The 25806-nt window shown below is 40.8% G+C and overlaps 1 protein-coding gene across 1 annotated transcript in view; it reads left to right on the forward strand.

Moving 5' to 3' along the window:
- LOC104496221 (BDNF/NT-3 growth factors receptor) overlaps nt 1-25806 on the forward strand; it is a gene marked incomplete at its 3' end in the record, with an annotated part of 49492 nt that overhangs the window by 1215 nt on the left and 22471 nt on the right. The window contains exon 2 of the mRNA XM_010139304.1: nt 4789-4977. Within this exon, the coding sequence (XP_010137606.1) occupies nt 4789-4977 (189 nt within the window). The remainder of the gene's footprint in view (nt 1-4788; nt 4978-25806) is intronic.

A 25806-nucleotide genomic window follows, 5' to 3' on the forward strand; every position in this document is an offset into this window, starting at 1 on the left:
TTTCCCTGAGCTGCCTCATAACACTTAACTAAACAGATGTATCCCTGTGACTACACAGCTCCAACCATAAAGCTAAAATCAGCTGGTTTGGTTTTTTGGGTTTGGGGTTTTTTTTTTTGTAATTATTATTCCTCTTGTTTCCTGGTGTGCCTGAGGCATTAGTAGTGACTTCAAGGATAATCAGAGTGATGTGTGACATGCAGAAGCATGTTGCGAGGAAGATGCAGGGTTTTATAGACTCCAAGAGCTTGGAGAGCAAACATGCAGAGTAGACTGCTTATATCTTTGGCACAGTAGGTGGCGGGAGAAGTAGATGGACACAGTGCTTGTTTGTGACTATCTAAGCTGAAGTTTCAGTGTATGTGCTTGCAAGGCCGTGCCAGGTGCAAACAAAACGCATACATTCTTTCCGATTCTGTGTTTGAGAGCCTCTCCTTTTTACTTTTTGCCTGCTTAGCTGAGTCACGCTATTACTCTCTTTGGAACTGTTCCTGTACTTTGATACACAGAAAGATCATGTGAATTATTCCAGTGGCAGCCGGAAGTCAGATGTGTTGCCACAGCCAACTACAGAAGCATTAGCAGAAGTCTGAAACAATGCAGAGCAAAATGTAGCTCCAACAAAAAGCAATGTAAATAGGTCTTGGTGGCACGCATGTTAAAACTGCGTAAGTCTGATGGCAATAGGAGCAGCAGGAAAGGCTGTATTTTATAATTATGAAACTCCTTCTCCTGGCCAGAAATAGCAGCGCAACTTGAAAATAAGTAGTTTTATGAAATTTTATTTCTAAACCTAATGAAACTCATGTCTGTTGGAACCACTGAGGTCAGGACAGTGCAAGAGATGCACTGCTCAAGAGGTAGCACAGAAGTGGGTTATATTTCAGGCGTGGGTGCTGGCACTGGTGAAGGTAACCCAGGACCCCACCCCAGCAGTGTTTGAATGCCTCTGTTTTTCTGTGGGTTGTGCAGTAAGAGAAGTTTGCTGATTCTGCCTGTCTTCGTACCACGTGCTGAAGATCATTCACAACCTAGGCATGGGTGGTGTTTTGGCTTTATTATAGCATGGCAGTTTCACATATAACTGGTTTTCTTTCATATCACCCCTTTTTTTACACAGAAGGGATTTTTCTTTGGCCTAGGTGATGCAGAGCGCAGAGGTTTTTAGCTGAACATCAAAGAGAAGAGAAATCCAGCCCTGCAGCATGTAGCTCTGATGTTTCTTTTCCAAGGCAGGCTACCATTTCTCATCTGACTCTGGCTTCTATCTTCTTCAGATGAGAAATGTGGTCTAAAAATGAAAACAAGTGAAGATGTTGAGCAGCACATTTGAAGATGGAGAAGACCTCTGGAATTTTCTTAAAAGCTCAACCTGACTGTCAGTCAGCTATTGGCAATAGCTGATGGCTATTGACAAGCCATGATTTTCACTCCCACCAATGACTTCTTGTCTAAAATTCTCAGAGTTCAGGTGTGCAACCAACAGCAGATTTTACAAAAAAAACCCCACATGACTGATTCTCATTCCGCCTTTGATGCGTAATTCAGTGACCCCATTTCATCTGGATGAAACCACACTTTAAAGCACTTTAAGAAATTACACCTCGATTTGAGCTCAGTGAGTATTGAGAAAAGGGCAGCTCTAGCTTCTTGTCAGCCTCATCTTGCATCCTGGGAAACACTCTGCATTACTAGAGAATCAGTCAAGGCCAGCTGCAGTGCTGGCCCGTATCTGTAATGTGGCTTAGTGAATTAAAAAAATGAAATATAACTTCATGGCAAGTGGATAGTCTGACAAATCAGAAAGTGGGGAAACAGTTTATGTACCAGTTTGCTCATGTTGCAAAAAGGTTCCAGCAAAGGGATGTGAGCTCAGCTGTCTCTGATAACACAAAACTTCCATCTATTAGCTTCTCATTGTCTTAATTACAGAAGGAATTGGAGAGAAGAATAGGAAATAGGATTTTTGAACCGAATACTTACTTCCAAAGACCATTGTGTGAGCTGAGTACATGCTAATAAGTGAGAGGGATTGAATTTTTCATGAGCTATTTCATACCAACAGGAATTGCTTTGGGAATCACCTTTTTTTCCAAGTTTTTCTCACCTGCATCAGAGAACTGAATGTACTTGGAGCCCGCTTCATACCACATGGGAAACTGGTTTAGCCTAATTGATTTACAGAATGATTGTCTACTTTTCACCTGAGGCACTTTGTGGTTTATGCTGATTGAAAAAATAATTCACTGTACAAAACTGGGTCTTGGAGTAGTGCAGAAATTATTTGATGAACAGAATGAGTTTCTATTCATTATCCCACTTTAACATCTAGAGGTGTGTAATGGTGACTTTCCATCACTATATGTGTGGTGGAAGCAAACAATGGCAAAAGAGTCTCCTCCTGTGCAGCGGAGAACAGCAACGCTGAAAAGGACTTAGAGACATGCCTCTATTAAATTACAGAGACAAGAGAATTTGTCCATTTGCTTTAAGAGAGGGGATTTGACCCTCATACTAAACCTGTATTAGTATAAAAGGACTTTATTTTCCCAAGAAAATAAGTTATTTCTAGTCCTGCTTTTTGGAACTATTAATTTGACATTCAGAAAGTTTAGGGACTTAAGGATGATGTCTAGAAAAGAAAATTGAATGCAGTTTTAAATGGGTTTGCACTCTAATGCCACTGCACGCAGCTCTCATGCACCTGAAAAATGTGTGTGCCCTCTGAGGGACCCTTTCCCCCATTTTGTTAGGCTCTGCACTTCATTAGAGAAATCTCCACCAAAAACTCTTAATCCTGGCAGCTTTCCTAGTAGAACCAATCTGTTAAGGATCTGGGTGATCAGTAATGACAAAACCAGCCTCAGTATCAGTATTTCACTTGATAAATTGCAGAGATCTAGACTTTGCTTGCATTTGTCAACAGTGACTTTCCAGTGAAGTGCAAGGTATTTGAAAAATTACCTCTAATGTTTCAGACTGGGAAGGGACGTACTTTTTCAAACTATGAGAACATTTCCCTCATGCACCATTAAACCATCTGGGGAGAAAAGAAAGCAGGACAGGGGTGGGAGTACACTTTAGTCTCTAAAGGTAGGGTTGAAGAGCCACATGCCAAATTATTTAAGTTTTATTCCTGTGAGCCATGCTGTGGAATGATAAAGTGTTTTTGTTAATGATACAGTGAGCCACAAAAAAAATAGAAGTTTCTTTACTTAAAGCTGCCCTTTCTTGGCTGCTGTGTCCTAGTTCCCATCTTGTTCATTAATTGTGTGTGCTATGGTGGATCCTGTCCATCTTCTCCCGTGTCCTCAGTGATGTGTCTACAGGACCTGTTGCTGGTCCCCATTCTCTGTCTCTTTCTGCATCCCCTGCAGACACAGATGCCAGCTGTGTGGCAGACTACTCAGCTCTCTCTTGCCTCTGCACTGATCCTTCTGTCTAACCTGAACTCAGCCTGGGGCTCCAACATTTTCAGTGGGGTGACTGTTGACTTGGAGTGAATATAGCTTTTCATTGTCCTCAAGGTCCTCTCTGTCACCCTCTTCTTTGGGGGGACATTTACCCTACCTGTCACTATTGCCGGCGGGCTAAACCAGGTGTTGTGTGAGGATGCCATTCCAGGATCGGCACTTCCAAAGGATGAATTTTTCCATCTGTTTCTAGCATCACCTTTTAATTGTTACAATTAGAATATGTGAATGCCGCCTCAAAAACCCTGCTTAACATACGTGGAGAATGAAGTGGAATATGATGTGTGATCGCTGCTGGCTCTTCAGTGGGGAGGTTAGGCAAAATGTTGTTGCTGCTAAATGGTGATTCTGGGTTTCTTTGAATACTGGATGTAAACTGGAAGATGCAATGTGGAATTTAAATGGTGGGGTTAGATGGCAAGAGTTCAAATGTCAGCTGCACTGTTCTCACTGTTAGATCAAAAACTACTGCAACTTCTCACAGAAGTGGGACACTATGCTGAACAGGATCTTTTAACCTGTTTACATGGTTTTATCTCTGTGGCACTAAAAATATAAAGCACAGAGTGAAAACAAACAAAAAAACCCCCCAACCTGTCACTGAATTACTGCTCAAAATAGACTTCTTTCTAGCAGCAGACTAGGTATGGATGGAGGAGCCAGTGGGATGTTCTCCTGGGCTGGATGAGCCCCTCTGCAGCGACGTCCAGATTTTGCAGTGGGTGGGATCTGTTTTTCCTGCTACTCTTCTCAGCATCTGCTCCATACTTCTGTGACTGTTCAAACTGCCTCCTTGATTTTAGCTCTCAGCTGCGTTGTCTTTCAGAAATTACCAGCTTCCCACATCAGGATTAGCCCATCTCCTCTGTGTCTTTTGTCTTTTTATAATGCCACCTCAAAGGGAGGGCAGACATTCCCTGGATTTGTGTCAATTATTGCTGTGTGATCCAAATAGGGTGTGAAGTAAAGAAGTTAATGTGTGTAATACATAGCTTATTTCTGAGAATGACAGAAGGGGTTCAAGAAATTTGGAAATCTTTGCCAGTGGCACAGTATGCTGGACCTTGATGCATTTAGTCTAGGAGATCTACCAGTAGAAAAATTCACTTCACGTTCCAACTCCTAATGGAAAAATCCCACCATTCTCCATCTGCACCCAGACATATGAAATTCCTGAGGTAAGGTCAACAAGGCTCACAGAGAAAGCTGTTGACTGTGGGGATGGAGGACAAACTGGTCAAAAAAGAAAAAAAATCGTCTGAAGGACCGGAAACCATATACTGAATTACAGGAAAATCTTTCTTTCTAACTCTAGGTCCTTCTTCAGTTATCAGCAATGACGACGATTCAGCCAGTCCCCTCCACCACATCTCAAATGGCAGTAACACTCCGTCTTCTTCTGAGGGGGGTCCTGATGCAGTCATCATTGGGATGACGAAGATTCCTGTCATCGAAAATCCCCAGTATTTTGGAATAACTAACAGTCAACTCAAGCCAGACACCTGTAAGTACAAACAACAGTTGTGTTTCAGTCATTCAGTCATTAACGGAGCTAGTAGGACAAAATGCTCTAAATTCCTCGGAGTGGAAGGGTGGAGTTAAAATGTATGCAGTTTGTTAACGGAACGTGGGGTGAACCACTTTACGTCTGTCAAAGCCAAATTCAGCCCTTGTGGCCAGTCAGCAGTGTTGCACACAAAGCCCAATCCATATTCCATCAAAGTCACCAGTAGCCTTTCCATTGATTTCAGTGGTCTTTGGCCGGTCATGTGCACTAAATATGTTCTTGGGAGAAAAGAAATCCTGGGTCAGAGGCAGAAGCCATTATTGTTGCATACGCGCCACTTTTAAATTGATCGTATTGGCAATTAACATAGCCTAACTTGGAAATCTGAGTATTTGTAAAGTTATAAGGATGGTAAGGGTTAAAGCTTCAATTCTTTTAATTTCATTGTATAATTCAACCTCTACAGCTGGAAAAGATATTGAATATTTAAAAGTAGGGCAGAAGGTTGCATGACGGAAAATAAATGTGACATAGAAATTCTTTTGTGCTCAGTTAGAAGCAGGTGAAATGTGAAAAATATTAAGAGTTAAACATAATTAGCTATTAAAAAAGAGTATCCCTAACTTCAGAGGCTACTTTTCAAACCTAGTAGCATTTTTAGAATTGGACATGTGAAATGCTGATTTTTGAACTAACTGCAGCAGGTAACTGAAAAAATACCTAAGGGATATTGTGCTTAATAATAACTGCACTACTTACTAGTTTTCATCAGTACATTAAGGTCTTTAAATGTTTTAGAGAAGATTGTTCCTGCCTCTTTTTTTCATCCTTTTTTTCTTTTCTTTTTTTTTTTTTTGAGTGAATATACATATATTTCTGAAGTGTCACTAGACGTCTGAACTGTTTCTCTGGAAGTCATTCTAGTTCCCGGTACAGCTGATGAGCACTGGGCTTGCAACTAAGGGATGCTACATGCCCTCTGTATCTACCCTTAATGAATGTTGCTTCATAACACAAATGGTAGGGGCTTACTGACAAGGTCAGAAACCTTTCCCTTCACCTTTGCAGAGCTTAAGTGCTGTAATAGGAATCTTCCCTGAGCTGTGCACAAGGGCATGCATGCATCTGTGTATGCATGACTTCTAAGGTTACAAGGACTGCTGGTGGACTACCTATGTATCTTGTGAATATTGATGCTCATCTACATCTAGATTGCTGCACTAAGCACAGTCCACAGAAGGGTGTTCCTGCAATGCAACAGAACATCTTTTTCTGCCTTTTTATTGTACATCCCTGATGTTTGCTCTTACCGTAGGTTTTTTTTTGTGTGTCACTGTTTTGTGATTATAATTGCCCCATTATCTCTTCTACCAGAGGATATTTGAATAATCTGGCCTAGCATATACAGTGGGATGCATAAGGTAATCACTGAATTGCTGATAGTTGATCAGCACAAGGAAAATGTTATACAGATGCTTTCTGATTAGAACATTAATTCCTGTGATGAATAGAAGCTGCTAGGAAATCAGAAATGGGCAACATGCCCACTAGAGCTCTCTAATGTTATATAACATAGCCGTGCTTTTAAATATCAAGCTACTGAACCTCTGTTCCCAGTTGCATTAGACCACATTATAATTGTTTAAATAAACATCAGGGACTACAGAGTATTTAACTTCCAGCATTAATGTTGAAACAACATAGATGGTGTTCTGGGGAAAAAAAACAGACTGTACCAAAACACATAATTTTCTCACATTTAGTAAGCTGCACATTAAGTACAGACACATTAAATCACGACTGACTAGTGCTAAGTAGGTCCTGATACTAAAAATATGTAAGTCTGTGTTTGGTTTTTTATGCTGCTATGAAACCCACATGGTGTCAGGGAGATTAATCACGGTACGTGAAGTTCAGTTTGTGCATAAATGCTTGCAGGATGTGGCTCAAGACTTTGCTATGGTGCTCTGAGGAGGTTTGTGGGGCTGATGCTCTGCGTTCTATCACATTGCCGTGGTGGTCCCAGTCTTAAGAGTTTTTATTGCTTTAGCAAAGAGAATCAGGTAAACTGTAGCAGTGTATAAACGAGGGCAGATTTCACCTACCACATCGAGCATCTGTCCAATAAATACTGTAATTAAAATAGTCACAGACAAAAAATAGTCTTCCCAGAAATAATTTCACATACACTGTCTTTCTGTCTCTCTCACTCGCTTATTACAGAGCTGCTCTTGTCCTTTCTTAACCTGCCAGCCTCCTCCTGATGTGTATATCTGGTGTTTATAAACCTCTGAGCTAAGTAGCTGTCATACCTATTTCCTGTTTACAATTATACCAGCTCCAGATGTCATCTGGTTTCTCATCTCCAGCAAGATACTTAACATTTATGTTTATTTCCTATCTGGTCTAAGTTTCATTGTCCGCTAACATTAAACACAGCAATCACTGACAGTTACGCTGGAGAAGATTCTTATGTATTTAGCATATGTTGGTCTGTGGAGGGAGGTGAGACTTCCAGCTAGGTGAAGCTGTATGCAGATCCCAATGCAGTTTTCGCGGAAGTTGAAGGAGTACATCTGCTGTGAGTAGCAAGTGGAGTTTCTTTTTTGTTATCTACTTAAGCCATATTTTGACTTGTCTACAGATAACCATTTCTGAATATGGTGTATCAAGCTCCATTGCAAAGTATTGGAAGTGTTTGTGTTTAAAAGAAAACTAAAAAGTTGATTGTGATCAATTTAGTTTGAAATTCAGTTACTGTATGAGTGAATTGGTGCTTAAGAAAATCCCGAAGAGTGATGGTTTCTAGAGTCAGTCTCAGGCTAAAAGTTATAACACTTTCCTCTGCTTGAGAGACAGCTTTCAAGATGGTAAAAGCAAACTGATGAAGACCGAAGACCCATCACCTTGAGGGGCTGGGTTCCAGCCATCACTCAAAAACTGAATTTCTGTCCCAGGTTTCAGCACAAATGCTCACCTGTACCTTGCTCATCTTGACTAACAGCAGAAAAACAGTCTTCATCTTTCAACTAGGTTTGGCTGATAATTCCCACTTGAGCTGCTCATCATCTTAACTGCCCATTTTCCTCACCAGCAAACCCACTGATGCTTTTTCAGGACTTATTTGACTGACTCCCTATACCAGCACTCCTGTCTTTTCCTTTCCCTGCCATGTGCCCTTGGTTGCTGCTGGCTGGAGGACTCATCTTGAATATTTCCAGCTTGAAAGTTTACGGTCTGCCGTGCATAGTCATGTTTCAGACACATACCAGACTTTCTGGTTCCTTTTGGTGTGAAATCAAAAGGTATTTCCTCTTTGGCAGTACTTGGCTAACAGTGGCAGCTCTGATCTCAGGTGTGTGAGAGAATTCTCAGCTGGGACGTGGTGAAATGCTCTTTGCACTTAAGTCATTATAAACCAGGTTGCGCATATTAGGGTCAACCTGCAAACCTCTTGCCTGGGAATTACGAACGGTGTTCAGTTGTTGCTGTTGAAAATTAGGCTGTAACTTTGTAGTGAAGTCAGATCACCTATTGCAGAAAACTTGCATGTATGGCAAACCTCGCAAATTTTTTTTTGTTGCCTGAAATCAACTGTGCAATGCAATATCTTGTGGGCTTAGATGCTAACTATTGCTAGATGGTTAGCTTCACTAATCTTGTGAGCTGTTACAGCCCTGATAATATTTAAAAAACGACTCTTCTACATCTCTGTGCAGAAACTGTAGTTCCTAAAGTTGCCAACCGAGCCTACCAGACGTGATGAAATAGGATGGGAGAAACAAAGCCTTTTTCCCCATGTACAGTTATGGACTTCCTTCATTCATCACTTAACTTGCAGCCCAGCACTTGAAGTGTATCAGGCCATTAGTAGTACATTTCTGTGAGTAATGTGGAAGTCATTCCACCAGTGGAATCTGCTGAATGGCAGTCAGTAAATAACATTGCTCTGTTGGTACCCCTTTGAAGAGCAACACCTGAGGATGGGGTATGCACGCCTAGGGAAGTGCCCAGGTTGACACTGCCGGGACAGAACTTGGGTGAGAAACTGCTTGCAGGTGGTTTGGGGATTATGGGGATCAAATTGTTCTCTGAATGTCATCCCAGTAATCCCAACCCCACAAAGTCAATGTAATTGTTTGGGTACAACTGAAAGGAAGCTTGCTTTGGAAGAAGGCATGGAGAAATTTGCAGGCTTCAGGTTTCATCCACCCTAGAGTGGATGAACAACAGCTACACTGACATCAATTTGCACTTACCAGCTATTCTTACTTGCAACTCACTCAATTTCATTCCTAAAGATGTTATTAAATGATGAAAAATAGAGTACTGGGCCAGCTTGTTGATTAGTTAGTGGGTGGTTTAGTGACAAGATGTTTTCAGTGGCTGGCCATACATGTAGCCATTATGTTTCAGATGATGTGGTGTATATGGTGGCTTGCATACGGGAAATCTGCATATATTCCTGAGATAGTCTTAATATTTAATCTATATTTCTGTAATTTGGGATTGTGTTCCTTCAAGTATAAGTGTGTGAATGTGCAGTTTAGATAATAAGTACTCTAATTCCAGTTGAAATTCCAGGGAAAGTCTGGAGCTGATTTCATGTTGGTAGAAATATTTTTTGTAAATTAATTTTGATTTATTTTGCTGATCTGAAAAAAAAGAAATTTACAGTCTGTAGCTTCAGTTCCACAGTAAAATTGCATATGTACCATACTAAGTTCAAAGGCAAAAAGTTTTGAAAGCATCTTCCTTCTATCCTGTTTTAAACACTGAGCTTCTCAATTTATGCTTAGGGATTTTTGATTACTTTTGGGGGGATTTATTTTGGGGGGATTATTTAGTTAAAGTGCTTTTTCTAACTTTCCTTATTCTTTAACTATAGATATCTTTTTAACTTATACATAACCAGACTTTGGTTGTCCCTGTTAGGCAGAAGAGTTGTAGAAATGCTCTGCTTCAGTCTACCACCTTCTGGAATGACTTCTGAGGGAGAAAAGAAATAGGGAGTGTTATTCTTACCATTCTGTCATGACTCCCACAGTATATTGGACTTTTCTTTTTTAGAGCCCGAGGTCTTGGAGTCTGGTGATGATATCAGATTTCATTTTAGAGGGAAAAAAAATTAGAAGAAAAGCTTGAGAAAATGAGCCAGACCCCAGAAGGCTGAGGAGATAAGGGGGGAAAAAAGTGCTTTTTTTTTTCTTCTGTTTATTATATTGTGGTTCTTTTTAAACTCTGTTTCATGATTTGGAAGCATTTGATCATGGCAGCAACATCTGAGGGTTCAGAGCTGGTCCTGCTCCGCCAGCCTGGAGAGACAGCCCTGGCATGGCCACTGCAGAGAGCAGAGGGGAGTGGACAAATACCAGGAGCCACTCAGCTGCGTTTCCTCTCCCAGGCCACTTGTGGAAAGCTGCACCTACTTATAGTTCAATACCGAGTTGTTTCCACGGCTCTGACCACTCACACCCACACGGTGGACTGGTTTCTTCCCATTTTGGAGTAGGATGACAACCTTCTCCCCAGCCAGTGGATCACTAGCAGTGGGCCATTTGATATGAAAATAGACGTAGTTGTCTGTATTTCCAGGGCAAGTTCAACAGAAGGATGGTGGGTGGTCACCCAGGTTGTGTTTCTTGGGCATCCTTCCATTCCAGCAGAGACTGGATCCAGCGCGTGTGTTTCCTCACTGGGTGGACAGTCTCTCACTGCAGAGTGGGGACATGAGAGTCTGGTGACAGGAAAGCTGCAGGCTGAAAAGGAATATTCACCAAGAGATCCCTGACACGGCAGGGATCTGCCAGGCCTCTGACCCAGAGCAGCAGATTTGTTGATTTCCATGTGCTGCTCATCCTGCACACACTGTGTCCTGTTGAAAATAACAATGCACAACGAGCAGACTGCCTGCAGCAGACAATCTCCATTTGATTTTGTTTCCCACATAACAAATTATGGTATGTTCCAGGTTGTATCTGTCACCCTACACTTTCCTACCATTCTGAGAAATATGGTGAATTTTTGACACACATTACAGGGTGAAAAATAAACCGGGCTGGTCCCTCTGTGCAGAAGAAGGGACTCCAAAGAGAAACACTCTGTCAGCATTTCCATCTCTTTTGAAATGCCTTTATATCTGAGTGACCACAAAAGAAAGGCTGCTGAAGAGGTGTCTTAGCCAGCTAAGCCCTAAGCCTGGGCATTTTCCATCAGCTTTCAAAGTCTGCAGAGCTGTAAATTTATCAACAGCTCATTTTTTTATAAAAGATACCATGTCCTCAACAGCCAGAATGCAGAGGAGGAAAACTGATCAATTTTAGCGATAAAATTGGTAAATTCTTAGTGAAATTTAGACTGGGAGGGAAATCCTTAATGTCCAAACTGAGCTTGCCAATCTTGACATTCATTGATAGTCAGGATTCAGAGACCAGGAGGCTTCACAGGATACTCACTTAAGAATCTTCAGATGCTGAAAACGAAGAATCCTTTAGATGCTGAAGGACAAATGCATGAGATTGAGGGATATAAACATTATATTTACTGATTGTCCTAATCCCATTGTGTTTTACTGTGGGAATGTTTTATTGGCTAGGGAAAGTATAACAGGGAAGTTGGTTGAATGAAGTTATGAAGATATATGAGAGCATATTTTATCATCTTGACTAAATACTTCTGTATTTTGATTGCATGCTTTAATCCCTGATTGTAGTCACCGTTTAAAATATGTGTCTTTGCAATTGTTTGAGTCATACATAGGTCAGAAGTGTCAGGCGTGGTGTATTTTGTTAGTTGCATTTGACTTTTGTTGAGAGATTTGTCTCTCAGACCATAGCATACTGAGTCTCAGATACTTTTCCCGTAATATGGTCACATATTTCTTTTGTCGCACAAATAAAATGTAACGGGGAATAACTAAATTAATGAGAAATTAGATTTAAAAAAAAAAATAAATCTGCTCATTCTGAGACTCAGCACACCTGCAGTTTTTTGTTTTCCAACCAGATGGGAGACATTCTCCCAAAGGCAGAAGCCTTCCCCTTGAAAAGCATGGGTTTCCACCTCCTTAAAAATTCAGAATTGGGAAGAAAGGAATATTTCCAAATTTAGTGTAGAGGTGAACCTGTAAAATCACTTTTGCTAGCAGTCTTGATCTGTCCATGAAATCCATTTACATCTAAAAAAAAAAAGGGCAAAAAAATCATACCTTCAGCAAGTTATTTGCATTTCATCACACAGAATGTTTTTCTGTGACCTGAATTATTTCATAAACTACTTGATCTGAGAGCCCAAATGATGGAAATACAACAGCAAGAGAGAACAGCTTGGACTCTGATCTTTATGAATAGACTAAGTGTTTTATCACCTGGAAATACAGCACATAAACCATATTTCTGGCTAAATAGTAAATGTTAAAAGGAGATCTGAGCAATAAAGTACGCATTTCAGCTACAGAGACAGCGTATGACGTAAGACAGTGTAAAACACACTCTCAGGAAAGTCTCCAGTGTCAAAATTCAGGTGGAGTGTGCACCTTCTTGTGTGAATTTGTCAGTTAGGCTTCAGATAAGCATGCTGTTCTTCAGCAGAGCACTGAAGTTCACTGTCAACATCAAGCCCAACCACGGGCTTCATATGAAGAGCACCCTTAAGGACTTAATGAAAGATGAAGTGAAATTAAACATGTGCACAAGCAATTAGGGTATTGGTCAAGATTAAAAAAAAAAAAAACAGGGTGCTTTTTTAGTGGGGTGTAATCTCAGTGGCATCACTACATCCAGTTTGTCTTTTGATGACACATCAGTGTCAGAAATATATTTTGGCACCAAAATGTATAGTTAAATCAGTAATATGTAAATGACAAATAGCACCATTTATATTGGAATGATTAAATTATGCCCTTCAGACTCTGTGCTCTTTACTAAGTTCTATGGGTGTTTATTTTATATATAGAAATATGTATGTAAAAGCGTAATGGAAAAATAATATGACAAAGGTTAAATGGGTAGTACTTACATTTAAGCTGAATGGGAAAAAAAATAAGCCATTGTGAAAAATCTCCTTATGATGAGCCTAAGCACCAGCGCAGGATTTGACCTTGGATTTAATCCTTTCTGTCAGTGAGAGTTTTGACTAAATAAGATAGATCCCAGGGAAGGAAGGCAGTATAACTAAGAATGAAATTAAAAATTTCAAGTCTAATAAATACTAAATTACAAGAAAATCAGAAGTCAATTAACTTTATAGCCAGAATTATTTCGTACACCCTACTTCAAATTTCCTTGAGTTAATTACCAAGGAAGTGTGTTGTTATTAAGAAGTGTGATTGTGTAAAATGCAGTTAGTCCTGAGCACAAGCTCTACTAGGGATTGATTTGGGGAGAAAATGATCAGGAATACAGTTGTCCGCAATAAGCATCGGTTAAGACAGGGTAGTATTTATCGCAGCTGCAGCGTGAGCCATGTTTGTTTTGTAACATCTTCACACGTCTCGCCAGCAGCTGTCTGAGGAGTTAAGGCTGTTGGTGATTTAAGACTGGATTTTGAGAGCGGTTAAGCAGTTTGTGTCCTGGAGGAGACTCTGCAGTTGGCTTTGCGAGTCTGCAGATCTGCCCATTGCAGGAAGACTCTGGAAAGCAATGGGTTACGTGGTGCAGCGTGAGCCATGTTTGTTTTGTAACATCTTCACACGTCTCGCCAGCAGCTGTCTGAGGAGTTAAGGCTGTTGGTGATTTAAGACTGGGTTTTGAGAGCAGTTAAGCAGTTTGTGTCCTGGAGGAGACTGTGCAGTTGGCTTTGCGAGTCTGCAGATCTGCCCATTGCAGGAAGACTCTGGAAAGCAATGGGTTACGTGGCATAGAGCCATCAGAACTGCAGAAGGGTCCATGGCCCACTCTGAGTATAGGGATGCCCCTCCGATTTATGTGTTTCTGTGTGTGAATGGGGAAGTATTGGCTTGTGCGGCAGCTCGAACGCCCAGCAAGAGTTCACCTGCTCTGTCCCTCCTTTCCCACGTCATTTGTGCTCTGGCTATTAGATGATGTAAGGGAATCTGAGAGGTGCTTTCCACGCTGCATCCTGCTGTTGGTGGATCTGCATAGCTGGGATGCAGAGAGCAGGAGTGCTTATCATCTGCTTTATCATCACCTTTTTTGTTTCTGTGGTGTGTGCAGCTTGATCATAATTCTGTCTTTCCCAGGAAAAATGCCACTGAGGTTCATGAAGTCCAAGTTCTTTAGCAGAAGAACTTGGTTTGGTTTTGCTGGGGAGCTCCTCATTGTCTCAGGCTGAGCTGCATGTGTGTTATGGGCAGTAGGGAGTGCTTATCATCTGCTTTATCATCACCTTTTTTGTTTCTGTGGTGTGTGCAGCTTGATCATAATTCTGTCTTTCCCAGGAAAAATGCCACTGAGGTTCATGAAGTCCAAGTTCTTTAGCAGAAGAACTTGGTTTGGTTTTGCTGGGGAGCTGAGGCTGAGCTGCATGTGTGTTATGGGCAGTAGGGTAATCCAGCAGCAACTGGAATCTAACAGCCACTTAAAATGTTGTCAGAGATAAAAGTAACACATTGGTAATACTCTGAAATATTCTTCAAATAGTTTTTTTCAGCATTAACTTGTTAATTAAACCTCTCAACAGGCTTCTCATTTCCCACAAAAGCAGTTGGGGAAAAATGATAAGGCTAGTGTTTTTTCTGACTGGAAGGTGTTTAATTAATATACTCACTTTAACTCAGACATACGTTCTGTCTAACGAAATCTCTGAGCTCAGCATTTTTGACTCATTTAAAAAATATGATTACGTGGGTAGACAATTCCAGGAACACGCTTCTGTCATTAATGAACAGAAATAACTGCTGAAGCATATCTTTATGATCATCTTTTAGACCCCTCCCTTTCTCACTTTCCCTTAAGCTGGTTTTCTTTTGGTTTGTTGGACAGAGATGAGACAGAGGATGTTCAGTACCAGCTGCTCTCAGCCAAGGACGCTGAAGGGACCTCTGCTTAGTGGGACTATGACTGAGAGGTGCAGGGAGAGATAGGCTGCCCTTGAGGTCCATAGTTGCGTGTTCCTGAGGGTTGGTATGAATTTCTCAGCCAGTGGTTGAGCAGGACATTCCACAGAGGACAGATTATTGGTCTTCAAAGGCCAGTATGTGGATTAAGTCATGACGCATACAGATCTGATATGAGATGAACACTTGCCTGATCTTATATCTAACCCATCAACGCCCATAATAATTGAAGACTATTATTTGCAGATTGTGGGGGAATCACTGTGATTGAAGTACCAAACCCCCGCAGGGGAAACAAGTGTCAAGTATCATAAGTCAAGGCCTTGCAAGGAGTTCTGAAATTGTTAAAGTTCTGTTGATAAAAAGTTGTGCAGTACCTCTGGCTAGCAACTTGTCTGTTAGCTTTTGGGGGCAATTAAATGTGTAAATGGAAAACATATTGCAAGGAGGTATTGTTTGCATTTAGAAAAAGTTATGGTGTATGCTTACTAATTATCATCTGTTTGTCTAAATTGCAGTGTATCTCTGTGTAAATAATAATCTCCTTAGAGACTTTTTTTTTTAATTTCTGCTTTTGGGGTATCTAAACTCCATTCTCAGATGTCATCTAGGCACATGAACAGAGCATCTCAAAGGCATTCAGGTGCTAAATCACCAGCTAATGGTTTTCTAAAAGGCCCTTGAACAGCTTGGAAGTGTAAAGTCTGGCTAACAGAAATCAGTTTAGCACTCTGGACAATTCCAGTAAATGATTGCTTCACCTTTAGCTACCTACATGCCTTGAAAACTGGTTGCTGGAAACTCTCTTGAAAATCAGGAATTGTGTATAGTGCAGGAAAAGGCTTTCAGTCTCCAAGAGGGTCCTTTGAGCAGCACTAATTTGTGCTGTAGGGTTGGAGTCAGAGTTAAGAAGATGGGAAGCAAAACTGTCTTCGCACTGGCACTTCTTGCACTCCTCACTCCTCCCACCTTGGTTTGTTTCGCACAACACTGGAAAGAAAGAGTGGAAGATGTGATGTTTGCCTCTATCATGTGGTTATTTGTTCTCAAATTGGATAGTGAGAAGCCAAATCTAACTTCGAGCAATCTCCAGTTTTTGAGGAAAAAATACAGATTTGTCAGAATCTTCAACTGTCATTATGAATACTTCTTTGAGCTACAGTTCCAGTTAGAAATCTTCTGTAGCCACCTCCACACAGTTCCTCTCATTTCTGAGTGTTTCTTAGGATTTATTTAGATTTGGTTTCTTAGGCTGTCTTTCAAGGATGTGGTCAAGTTTTGGGCTTTTGTTGGGTTTTTCTGTTTTGGTTGGTTCAGGGGGTTTTTTTGTTTGTTTTGGTGCAGTTGTTTTTTTTGTGGTTTTTTGGGGTTTTTTTTAGTGCCCACAGCTCAGAAGGCCTGTGGCTGCCTTAAAAAAAAAAATAAAAATAGCTGAAAGCAATAACCATCAAGGGTAACATGTCCCACAAGGTAGGGAGGAACAGAAAAAGGGAGAAACAAATGGAAAAGAAACAAAAGAGCCTGAGTCTCAGGCTTTGGTGAAAGAAAGAACAATACACGACTGATTGTGCAGGAGGACATGATTTATCTTATCCTGTTTTATTCTCATCAGAAGAAAAAGAACTGTTTTACATTATTTGGAGTCTCCACTCAAGAGATTGTTGAGACTGGAATAGCAATAGGGATTTCCTCCAGACAGAAATGCATTGACCAGCACTGTGTGAGAAAGCTTGAAAAGCTCCTTCTTGGGTGGTAAAGTGCAAGGCGGAAGCTTATGGGCTCATTCTTCACTCTCTAATTTACAAGTGCAAATACCTGCTATGCAGGGTTGCTCTTTCTGGAACTGTCCGTGTTCTCGTGCTTGTGATACTCTGGTCTATGAAACCTGCTTGTGCAATGACGAGTGCACAAAGATGCTGTATCATCAGGTGAGAGTAAAATGATTTGTGTTATCATTGCCCAGCAATGCTGTTCCTGTTGGTGGTGGTGGTAAATTCTTGACTCATTTTGCATTTCATATCTTCTCAGTCGAGGAATGGGCTAACTGCTACAGTGGATCTCAGTAGTAACTTTTCTGGTACTTAAAAGTGGCTGCTACTGTACCTATTAGAAACCCTTCATAAAATTAGTATCTAATGAACATTAAGGTGTATATTTCTCCCAGGTCTTCCGACATGCAGAGATTGGCTTATTCTCTGTGGCAAGAAGCTTGATGACCTTTTTTAAAAACCAACCCTGTCTAATAAACCAGGAGATATTCCTTATATAGTATGTAGAACTGCAACGTATTTATATCTTCCTGTGGCCAAAACCCTAAAGATCAGGAGGGCAGACAACAGGGATCAGAAGCAGCTGAAAGCTCAGAGTCTCACAGCTCACTGACACCCCCAACCATTGCAGCAGAGAGCTGATGCTCATCAGCTGATGCTCATCCTGGCAGGCAAACAGTTTTAGTTAGCATCATCAAAGGTGTGTTAGTGTCCTGCACCCAGTGGAATGACCAGGATGAGCCCTTGGTACTGCCCTGAGGACTGTGAACCCCCACTGCGTTCACAATGTGCCTGAAGAAGGGACTGCTGCTCACCCCTCAGCAGCACTGTAAGGGGAGAGGCAAGTTCGCTGTCTTCAGCTCCTGCAGCCCATGGCTGACTACAGTAGGTGTACACTGCCTTTCACTTCAAATCACATCAATTCTCTTGCCACCACTGGGGAGGCTGGATTTGCAGGGTGGACCCTTCAGCTGCCACAACCAGCCCCAGCAGGCATCAGACATGAAGGCCAAAAAGCTCTCCGCTCAACTCAGCCTTGTAGGAAGGGTCCTTTTTGTCTTGCACCTAACCTTGAGACGAGGGCTCTCATCCTGAAGATGTGGTATGGGAACAAAGACTTAAGATTCAAATTCACTTGGTACTTCTTGGAGAATGTATTTCCTTTTTGTCTTAGCTTTTGCTTCTGGAGGCAAAGCCTTTTGCTTTCATTGCAGATGCAGTGAAACCTTCTGAAAGATAATCTGGATTCAGCTGTCATGGAACAATCCTTTTACTAGAATTTGACCGTTTCCCAGCTTGTTGAAGTCTCTTGCCTTATGCATTCTGATGCAGCATGCTTCCTCGCAGGAACTGGTTTAACACATTTATCACAATGTTGTATTGCACTTCGAGGTTACAGTTTTTTGCCTCTTTTAATCACAGCATTTTAGGGAACCCTGATATTGTACCTCCATGAGGAATGAACACAGTGCAAAATAAAGTGTATCTTTCAGAAATGAGGGAAAAAAGAGAAGTTTCAACTGTTCTTTGCAATGATAGCTTTCCTTTAGAGGCACAGTCCAGAATTGATTTCCCATTTTAATCAACGTGAGTCTTTCCACGTTTGGCCTCAAAATCTGAAACAAGGCTGTGGTAAATGGCAACATTAAACAAATTGGTAAGAGATTTATCTTGGACTGGCAAGTTTTCTTGACTGCAAGGTAGGATGGTTTCAAGATAGAACAAAGTATACAGGTGTTAATTGCTCCTGCAGAAGACAGCTTTGCCATCTCAGCTTTGCCACTTGTGTTTATTGATGGAATGTGTGCACAGAAATATGTAAAACACAGAAAAGTGTTGGATTTTTTTTCTTAATAATGGAGAGAAAGTGTACGAAGTGAGCTTTGAATTTTGTTTTGGTCTAGTCTGGGGATGGACTCTTTGCCTGAGTGTGTGCTATTTATTTTTCATCGTATATAAAAGGCTGTGCCCACCCACAGCGAGTTCTTGGCCTCATCAGACCAGTCATCCCATCCACATGTCCGTAAAAGTTTTTAAGAAATGTTTTGTTGGGCTTTCCCTGACCTATCTCTATGGGTATGCTGTATACAAGCATACACGTTAAAATCCACACTATTTATTAGCTAAACCACCTTAAGAGCTGTCTTCCTGAAACTGAGATTCTTCCTTGACTGCAGCCAAAGGGTGTGCTGGGAGACATTTGAATGGCTGAGAGACTAGTCTCTGCCCTATAGTAAAGACAAGTGGCAGCAGACTGCAGAAAAGTTGTGTCACAATAGTCCCCTGAGTTTCTCTGCTTTTACAGAGGGTTTTTTTAGGTATCCCCCTCAGAAAGACAGACAAATTCAGGGAAGTGCTAAGAGCAAAGGTGCTACAGAAACGTATCTCAATGCAGAAATTTTCTTTTTTTAAGAAACAAGGACAATTAAATAAATGGAAATGCAGTCTAAGGAAAGATCCTGGGTGTGACTGATTCCTAGGTCTCCATGCTCTTGTAATAATAAAAGGGAACTAGTTTACAAGCTCAGGCATAAACCCCTCATTCACTGCACTGCTTTCTGCTGGCAGATCCGGAGAAGCCGTGTCAGTGCTGAGCTGGACTTGGAGTTTTGCAGGGTATGTTAACTCTCTTGAGGGTAGTCAGGCTAAGGCGGCCATAGATCAAAGCCTATTTGAAGACATTCAAGCCAAAACCAGGGAGAATTGTTTTCTTTGTATTTCACATTCTGAGGTGGAACAAGCTTTATCTGACCTCATCTGTGACAAACCTCATTGTGTCTGATAAGAGTGTATTTGGAATTAGTATTTGGCTTGTTGCTTTGAACTAATGAACCATTTAATGCTCTGCAAGCTAAGCATTTTCTGCATCCTGATGAGCTTGAATCATTGAGGTTCTTGATATGTGTTGGTGTTTAAGTTTTGCAAGCTGTAGGATAACTGTAAGTTAAACCACACTTTTGGACAGCTTGTACTCAGTCTGATTGACAGACTCATATGAGACAAAAGTTTCTTCTCTCCTCCTCTTCAAACCAATAAAAGGTGGTGGAGGACAGCATCAGGGAAAGATCAAGTAAAAACTTAGTAACTGCACACTGTAAAAAATAGGAACTATATTCAGTTTCTTAACATGGTACTCTCTTATAGCAAGATTACAGAACAGAAGAAAGGCAATGCATACTCTTCAACATTTTTCTTGTTACCTTTAACAAGCAGCTGCTCTGTATGGAGACAATTCACTGTATGTCCTCAGGCTTTTCTACAGGGAATACCTCCCATGTCGCAAACATGGAGAAAATATTCTTCTCTCTAGATTGTGCTTAAGCCTGTTAAGGGTGACACTGGCATCGTAAATATAAACTCTGAGACACAATTACTAATAAAACTCATCAGGCGGGTTAAAACTGAACCAACACCACAAAGATGAAGCATATAAATCATGCTCCCACAATAGGGAAATTGCAGGGCAAATGTAGAAGTCTGTGACTTGCACTTACCTAAGCAATGATCAGAGAAGGCTCCAGTAAGGAGTAGCACCCTGTGAGACAGTGATGTGTACAGATTTCCCTCTCCCGGACAAAGAGCAGGAAGGAGAGGGTGGGGGAGGAAAAGGGAAATAAAAGATAAGAAAGACAAAAGGGCAGGCCTGTTGGTCATTTACTCCAATTAATCCAATATTTTGCAGCTGTACTGCTCCAAAGTTCAAGCAATTAAAGTCACTGCCTAGGTTTTGCCCTCCCTGACTTCAGGATTGGGATTCAGGGAGCAAAATATCTGGGCAAGTAGGCTTTGGTTTTGATGCATTATCTGACTTGTTAAAAGCAGCAGAGTTTGATTAAGGATCTTTTTAATTGCCTGTCAGTAGGCATGGGTTCATCGAACTTCTTTTTCCTGCATTTCATCCTGACAGCCAACTAATTGAATATGTGGGTCGGGTCTGGAAGGGAATTTATCCACACTCCTCTGGAGCCTCTGAAGAGAACTAGAGGTTGGCATGGCAGAGCCTCCTATCTGTGGATTTAACTGTTTGTTGATTTCGCTTTATAGCTTTAAAATTGATGGTTATTGCTTCTCTAGATGTTCAGGAGAGAAGTCCCCTTGAACCCCTGATGGCATTTCATTATGGTCATAATGATAAAATGTCTCAGTTCTTTGGGGGTTGTGGAAGGACCAGAAGAGTATAAGACAGCTGAAGAACAAAAAGCTCTTATGGGTCACTGTACCCATCCATGCCCCCACCTCCAGACTCCAGCTGATACTTGTGCTGCTGGACGTATGAGGAGAAGGATTGTTAGGGTGCTGGGATAAGGGAAACATCACAGCAGTGCTTGTGATTATCAGTGGGACTGGATGTTTAAGAGGTAGCATTATTTTTATTGGTTGCTGAAAAGCAGAGCAGCCATTCTGAGGATTTTCTTTTTTATTGGGAATATTAGTATAAGAGCAGCAGCCTTTCAGATCTGGGACTGATTTTCTGAGCAATTACTCTTAACTCACAGCTTTCATATCGGGATGTAAAGTTTGCCAAAAGTCAGGGGTATTCAAATCTTGGGGTTTGCTTCAGACTTCTGTAGATTCGTTTTTAACTACTGTTCTCCGCTTAATTTCCACTTGCACGTGATTTTTACTGGATAAGTTTCTTGGGAGTTTAATTAAGTAGCATCTGGAAAAGAATGAGGAAAATATTGAGTGGAGCAATATACCGATGTGCAGGAATCCTGCATAGGCTTCTGTATGAGATCAACATCTGATGATAGCCTTGAAGGGTGGCTCCTCCTCATAATGCGAAGTGAGAGAGGAAGGCCCTAGTGCCTTAACTAACTTTGTTAACTAACAGAATAATGCAGCCTTTACTGAATTATTCCATCTTCAGTACAACTCCTCCCCCTCCAAAGTTCCAGGGTAATAGCTGAGATTTTAAATGAACTGAAGTAAAGCTGTTCAAAAATAGAATTTTCCTCCTATGGGAAATTTCAGCATTTCAAAATCACTTTCTGCTTTAAAATCAGAATGTAAGTTAAAGCAGAGGGCACTTAATTCAATTTTGTCTCAGGTTTCAAACTGAAATGTTGAAATGGAAGGATGTGCATCTTCAATAAAAATTAAATAATTTGGTATTTAAAAATGAAAATTTCTTTGGGCAAATATTTCAAAATTACGGCAAAGATTTTTTTATATGTATGTTTTGTGGGGTGTAAAAAAAAAAAGCTTTTTCCACTTTTGAATGTTTAATTTGATTCTTTGTTTTAGAAAGCCAAATAGATAGCTGAAAATCAACATTTTCCTGCTACTGAATCTTTGAAACTTTGTATTACACCATTAGCATTTTTCAATCAAATTTTTTGACTGGCTTTATACTGAAATCAGTACTGTGGGAATCAAAATTTTGGATGTCCTGGCTTTTGTTCAATTAATATTTGGCACATTTTATTTAATTTCTACACCCGTTTCCATTAATTTCCTTGCTGAACTTACCTGGGAAGGGGAGGAACTCTAAAAGACAAAAGTGGTTGTATGTAACCTCAGGTGATATCCAACAAGTCCAAGCCTTCTTGCATTAAAGGGTGAAACTCCACTGAAGTCAATGGAGCCTTATATATTGGCACCAACAGAAAATTTGTCCCATGAAGTGCAATTGCATTGTCGCATCTTGAATGCTCTTCATTCTCATGATAGACATTACTAAAAGAATCTCTTTTCAAGTACTTATGCATTTATTATTTTTAAAACCCATTTCCTCAGAGAGATCAAAAGCTCTTCTCATCGCCATAGGGAGCCCATGGGAATTTTGGCATTCTGAAGTACAGCAAGTATCCAATTGCATTAAAATGTTAACACCTTTTTTTTTTTTTTAACCATACTATGGCATTTTCATGAATCAAAAGTGGTGGAATCTAATTATTTTTTGATGGAAGGAAAAACATTCCAGCAGGAAAAACAAATTGGATTACTTCCAACTAATTCATAAAAGAAATTCCCCTAGTGAAAAGGTCCTGTCCCTGGTTGTTTTGTATCACTAGTGTGGTGCTATTATACCATCTTTATACCTAAAGTTTCTGACAATTTTTGGTATTATTTATGGAGAAAATAGATTAGACATCTCCTCTAAAAGCTGAATGTTTTTCCTGCTTGGCTATCCAGTAAAGCTGGAGCTTTTCCTCCTTGCCTGTGTCCATATTTTTTCCTGAGAGTGGAGAACAATGCAATTATTTCTTATTATAGAGCTCCAAGGTCCAAACAAGACCTCACTGTGTAAAGCACCGTGGGACTCCATAGCTGAAAATAACCTCTGCCTGGAGACCTTTTGGGCTATGACCGTGCTCCTGTAACCTGGAGCTGGTTGGTTGGCCTATGGGCAAGTTCCAGACCTTCTGGGGTTTCTTGCAGAGGGTGCAGAATGGGGGAGGGATGCTTCGTCATCCTGTCTGCATGAGCCGGAAGTCCTTGATTGAATCCCTTTCCCCAGCTCACGCAGGAAATCTGTGGCTGACCCTGAGGTGAAAGCCAGATGTCCTGCGTGGTTCCTTCAGTCCCTGACCCATCCATCCTTCCTCCTCAATGTCACATTGGCCTGCAGCGCAGAAACTTCTACCCGAGGAATTTTCCATTGAGTTCTGCTGCTGATGAGTTTCTTTCTCACCAATAGGTGGAAACTGACAGCCCGGTTTCTCAGGTGACACAAGGAACGGTTCTGCCATGCCAAATGAGGCAGGAAAAACAACATGCAGAACAAGGAATTTTCCATAAGAAACTGTACCATAGCAACTGAAAAAGACGTTGAAGCACATTACTATTTCTCTGCTTGTTGCAACCTGTGCTTTGATGCAACAGGACATCAGAAAAGTGAAGACTTGGTTTTTTGTTTTTCTTTTCCTCACTTATTATTTGGCCAGAGGAGTGATTGCTTTAACTGGTGCTGCTTGATAATAATGAATTTATTGCAAAACTGTGTAACCTTTCCACATCCATCTCCAAAGTCTGTGCCAGAGCCTGTGTTCCGGCATGTGTTGTCATGCTATAGCTGGGGAGGGTGACGGAACTGCATCTGCAAACTTCCAAAAGAGATCACAGGCTTTCGAAATTGTAGGGTAACTAACAAAATGGGATGCAGAAATATTTCCAACAGGCTGGCAGATTTACAGTATATGGTATCAAAATAAATTTGAGTCACCAAGAAGTAGTGATAAATAAGCTAGCAGATTTTCTGTCTTTTTTTCCCAAGCATACCCCAGATAAAATTGTATAGTGTAAAAGTAAAAGTAAAAAACAATCACTGTGCAGAAACAACTGGCTGTGATGTTGGTTTGGGTATGGACAAATTCTTACTGTATTAAGGATAGAATTTAATTAAAATGTTGTGTAAAATCTTTAAGGGAGGTCTTTGCAAGGCAAATGTTTAGCTTGCTCCTGAGCAGCCGTAATAGACTGTTCAGGACAAAGAAATCTAAATTAGCAGGATCTAAAATGCTTAAGTGAGAAAACGGGAAAAAAATCTGATTAGCACCCCTAATCTGTTCAGGTCTGGGGATTCCCTTTCTTTTGAACTGGAGCAGTTTAGTCATCTTTTTTCCAGAGTTCATACTGCACCCTGCCCATGTTTGATCTCTCCCTTGTGTCCCCTCTCAACCTTATCGGCAGTTCAGTCTTGCACTTCTCACCGGAGACGGTAAACTCCATGGTGAGGATGATCCTCCCCTCCTATATATCTACAAATATGAATTACTGTGTGGAAAGCTGCAGCATATAGCACATTTGCTGTGTATGTACTGTTTTTTCATTCCAACTTACAACTTGTCCAGCTTCTGAGGTATTTCTGGGGCGAGATGTACCTCTTTCCAATGAGACTGCTTGTTTCAGGTTCCCCTTGATGTCAGTTACAAGCCTGTCACTGATTTGTGATGTTCTATCAGTCTCCTGTGGAGCTAGATTTGAGTTTAAAAACCTGCGCTGTAGCAGGAGTGGTTCACGGCTGTCCCTAAGTAGCTATTTCAGCAAGGTCTGTATGTGGAAGTCCAGTACTTCTTGTGCAGAAGTGGCGGTAATACTCCTTAGCTGTAGCTAGCTTTCAAGTTGGTTAATTATGGGCAAAAGTACGGTTTTCAGTAGTCTCGCAAAGAGATTTTTCCCAGTGATGTTGTTCAGATGCTTAGCTAGATAGCCCTCATTAGGAGCAATTCACCATTTTCTGCAATTTACACGACACCTGGCATTTCCGATGCCTGCCTGGCACAATATGAAGGAAAATGATCCCGGAAGCTTCTGTTCAGAAACCTCTGTTTGTTTACGTTTATGAAGATGTAGAAAGGGAGCTGCAGCAGGTAGTTTTGAAGTACTGGTTGAGGTACATTAATCCCTGAGGGCCTATTTGTTTTTATGCAGGATGGTACATAAAAGACTGTAAACTAACAACATACAGACTGGAATAAGCAAAGAATTGGGACACTTAGCTAAGCAGCAGACCTCACATTTTCTTTTGTTTGTGGAAGTTTGGGTTTTGTTTTTTTTTTTTGTGTCCTCAATTAGGGAATGATGTGGGTTTCTTAATTGCTTTCTTCAGCAGCTTCTCTTTGTGACTGTTAATCTAGAAGGACTCCACTGAGTTTCCCGGTTTACCTTTTGTAAGTGAGGGCGAGATTAGTTTCATGGCATACAAAATAACTCTGAAGATAATGCAAGAGAAAGAGTGCTGTTGTAAAGTATTCTTTTTAATGTATCTTTTTTCCAGTTGCTTTTATTTTTGACTGTGTTATAATGCATTTAAAGTTCAAGAAGGACAGAATCTGTAAAAATAAAAGAAAGTGTTCATCGCAGCCAAATACATATCTGAAGAGTTTCTACTTGAGATTTTGAGATTAAGAAAATGATAGCAGTGAGGAGTTCAGACCATTGTTTTCAAAATATAACAAATAAGAACTTTGATGAATACAAAACTTACACTTAATAGTAATTTGTAACACTGTCCAAATATAAAGTTATTAAATTTTCAAGAAGCCCCACTATCATGAAACTACTAGGTAGGCATTCCTCGCCTTATTTTCCAGGTGG

This window comes from Buceros rhinoceros, unplaced genomic scaffold (assembly GCF_000710305.1).
Source record: "Buceros rhinoceros silvestris isolate BGI_N320 unplaced genomic scaffold, ASM71030v1 scaffold6997, whole genome shotgun sequence".
Lineage (NCBI taxonomy): Eukaryota > Metazoa > Chordata > Aves > Bucerotiformes > Bucerotidae > Buceros > Buceros rhinoceros.